This window comes from Seriola lalandi, unplaced genomic scaffold (genome assembly GCF_002814215.2).
Source record: "Seriola lalandi dorsalis isolate HSWRI2012SDOR001 ecotype SW California unplaced genomic scaffold, Sedor1 jcf7180002049670, whole genome shotgun sequence".
Lineage (NCBI taxonomy): Eukaryota > Metazoa > Chordata > Actinopteri > Carangiformes > Carangidae > Seriola > Seriola lalandi.
The window spans coordinates 4224-7907 of record NW_019520223.1 but is presented as its reverse complement, the minus strand read 5'-3'; the positions used below and the strand labels follow the sequence as shown (position 1 = coordinate 7907).

Genomic DNA, 3684 nt, shown 5'->3' with positions numbered 1-3684 from the left:
CCCTGCCCACCCAGCAGTTTGGTGTCAGTCTGCAGTAGTGAGTCTGTTCACTGATGTTCACTCCTAATACATTCACACGATTGAACAGTTTCAATCAATCGATCGATCAAACCTGTTTGTTTGGCAGCATCAGAGAGAAGAACAAGGGGGCGATAATCCCACCTGTGATCCATCAGACCGTCACATACCTGAAGGAGAAAGGTGAGTGTTCAACCAGCTGTTATTAAATGAACAAAATGTTCTCGTTACCTGTAATTTACCTCAGGAACTTACAGGATCAGTTTGGAAAAGATGTTTTGTGTCCCATGACATCTCTTAATTTCTATGTCTGAATACAAATGAAGTCGGAGGATCGTGGATGTTTAAATTGTTGAACGTGTCACTCAGGGCAGTTCGATGCAGGTGGACAGGTTGTTTCTCACCTGCAGCAGGTAACAAACTGCAGACTCTCCCTGCGCTGACCATCGTTCCTCTGGTGGTTTCCATGGTTTCATGTTGCAGCTTCCTTCAGTTTGTGTTGACTGTTCTGTGCTTGGAGTCGTAGTGTTCGTCTCTGACTCAGATCTCTGTGTCAGGTCTGAGGACCGAGGGACTCTTCAGGCGTTCGGCTCGAGTTCAGCTCATCAAGGACGTCCAGAAACTCTATAACCTGGGTGAGTGGGGTCTCTCTTTTTATCTGGCAGCACCAGGAAGTGGAGATCAATAAAGCGTGCGCAGCAGCTCAGATAGCATCAGACTGTCGGCCGAGTCAGGGTCCGTTCAGTCGACTTCATTAGAGCTCGGTCTCACACACGGAGGACAGGACTTCTGTTTGTGTCGTTTCAGCTGGAGAGAGGAGAGACCATTAGATGTGTCCTGGACTCGGTCCAATTATAGTCCAATTATGGTTGGACCAGGACCAACCCTGGTGCAGGTTTAAAGGAATCCACCAAACCTCTGAGTTTCAAACTGTAAACTTGAATCTTGGATCCAAAACAGTCACAACGTTTCTGAAAAACACTGATGGAAACTGTGGAGCTCGTTAGAGAGAAGACACAGAGGAGACGAGTCTCTGTTTGTTTCAGCCGAAGTGAAAAGACCAATTATCGTTTTACATTCATGACAATAAATCACTGGACGTCTGGGTGAGTTCTGTCTCCATCTGACGCCACAAAGTTAAACTCAACAGCAAAACTGACGTTAATCCTGACTGGACTCTAGGACGAGGAGATCTGTCCTCATCCAATCAGATTCAATTAAGAGTCCAAATACAGACCTGACCCAACCGAGGCAGAATAATCCACTTCTACTCCATTCGTCTGTTGTTTGATCCAAAACCTCATAGTTTCATCAGAACAAGATTAAAAGTGAACAACTGCTTATTTTGTCTGAACAGTTTAATAAGCTCAGATGCTTCAGTTTATAGTTTACAGAAGTTGCTGAACAAATGTTAGAAAAAATAAACTGTCACTAGTTAAAACTAAACATTAAAACTCAGATCAAACCTGTGACTTTATGACTTTTGTTGTCGAATCAACTTCAGGACAAATTTAAGCTTCTCTTCAGTTAAAAAAGAACTGTGTGTTTGTCTTTGATCTTTGTTATAATTTCATGTTTCGCTGTGTAAACTCGTTAATGAAACCTGCTTTAAATAAAGCTCATTTTGTGTATTTTGTTTCAGGGAAGCCTGTGAACTTCGATGAGGTCGGTGACGTCCACGTTCCCGCCGTGATCCTGAAGACGTTTCTCAGAGAGCTGCCTGAACCTCTGCTCACCTTCAGAGTCTACAACCAGGTCCAGGAGATCCTCAGTGAGTCCTGCACACACGAGGAGGAGGAGGAGGAGGAGGAGGATGATGATGATGAACGTTTCCCACCGTGACTGATGGTTTGTCTTGTCTCAGGTGTGGAGAGCAGTCTCCGTGCGACCAGGTGTAAACAGATCATGGAGAGTCTTCCCGAGCATAACTTCATCGTGGTGAAGTACCTGCTGTGTTTCCTCCACATGGTGAGTCAGTCGTGTTCAAACCAGAGAAACCAGTTCACACCCGCTCTGATTGGTCGTCTCAGTGTAGTTAAATCATGAAACCCTCTCTGATTGGTCGTCTCAGGTGTCTACGGAGAGCATTGTGAACAAGATGAGTCCGTCTAACCTGGCCTGTGTGTTCGGGGTGAACCTGGTTTGGCCTCGCCACGGGTCGATCTCTCTCTCCGCTCTGACGCCCATCAACATCTTCACCGAGCTCCTCATCGAACACTTCCACGCGGTGTTCGGCTCCCGCTGCCCACCTGGACAGGTAACGCCCTGAACCAGCAGACCAACACGTCACAGACCTGGATCCAGACTCTCACTCGTCCTCTGGGAATGGACATTTTATTTTTTCTATTTTTACATTTTTTTTCTATTTGTGTTTTATTGTCTGTCGATCCTCCTGTTTTTCCAAACCTTTCAAAGTGAGAAACTTCTGACCAGACGTCCATGAAATCTGTTTCTCAGAGGACTGAACCATTTTCTTTCTGAATCTAAATCTAAAGGTCAGACTGTCAGAAAACCTCCTGAGCACATTGGTTGGTCAATATGATGATATGAATATTTTTAATACTGTTCGCACTAAAGTTTCTCTGATGTTTCTTCACTGTGGACTGATTTATAACAAGACTCAAGCTTTTATTTGTTACATATTTAATTCACTAGATTAATTAACCAAAATCAGACGTTTTATCATTCAAAGTTAACAAAAGTTTTTCTGTCAGAGTTTGATAAGAAAATGTGGAAGATTTTGTCTGTTGGTCTGAGACTTGTAATGACGTGGACAGATGAACTCTGAATACTTTTTTATTTTTATATTTTCTTTGTTGGTGCATTTGCTGAACCAGAACAGAACTTTACACATAGATCAGACATCAGCCTTTAATCCACAAGGATCCACATTAGGTACTGTTTGTTTTTTTTGTTTGTTTGTTTGTTTGTTTTTAGTCAGTGTTGTGTTAGTGTTCAACAAAACATAAGTTTTAAGACTTTCAGAACATTACAATAAAAATGTGCCGGAGTTGAACAGAACGTCAGCGTGTGAATTTTACAGTGAAGAGGCTTCGTGACCTTCAGTCAGTTTAACACTACAGACCCACAATTACTGGATTTTTTTTTTTTTATTATTAATTATTGAGAAACTTCAGACTTAAATATGTTGACAAAAATATTTTCTAATATATTAAACTGAAAAGTTTCTAATGATTCTACCTTGAATTTATTTTTTAAAGGCTGATGAACAACATGACATGTAAAAATAACACAGTCAATGGTTCCATTTGTTTTAAAAATAAAACAAAAAAAAAAAAACAAAGCTTTTACTTCCATGTTACCACCGTTTCTTCAAGGTGAGCACTTTAACAAGAGTTTTCTATTGTCATTTGAAGAGATACAATTCAGAAAAATAGAAAAGATTTCACAAGAACCTTTCAAAAACAACTCAGTTGTGAATGTAATAAAGAGACGATGTTGAAATGACATTTTTCTAACATGATACTATGACATTTTTATATCGTGTGACAGTCCTTGCTTAAATGAACTTGTCGTGGACAGTTGTGCTTGTTGAACAGAAGGAGGTGATCACAACAGCATGACTTGGATCACGTGGACTCATCCCTGCCAGCGTCAACACGTTTTCTTCTGTTTTGCTTTTGTTTTCGTTTTGCTTCACAACAT

At 41.2% G+C, this 3684-nt stretch overlaps 1 protein-coding gene across 1 annotated transcript in view; it reads left to right on the top strand.

Annotated features, from left to right (window-relative positions):
- LOC111648880 (rho GTPase-activating protein 8-like) overlaps positions 1-3356 on the top strand; it is an 8317-nt gene extending 4961 nt beyond the window's left edge. Inside the window, exons 8-13 of the mRNA XM_023398622.2 lie at positions 1-37; positions 128-201; positions 576-653; positions 1661-1789; positions 1883-1986; positions 2090-3356. The exon at positions 1-37 is cut by the window's left edge and continues 110 nt beyond it. Of these exons, the coding sequence (XP_023254390.1) occupies positions 1-37; positions 128-201; positions 576-653; positions 1661-1789; positions 1883-1986; positions 2090-2287 (620 nt within the window). The 3' untranslated portion in view covers positions 2288-3356. The remainder of the gene's footprint in view (positions 38-127; positions 202-575; positions 654-1660; positions 1790-1882; positions 1987-2089) is intronic.
- Positions 3357-3684: the final 328 nt, after the last annotated feature.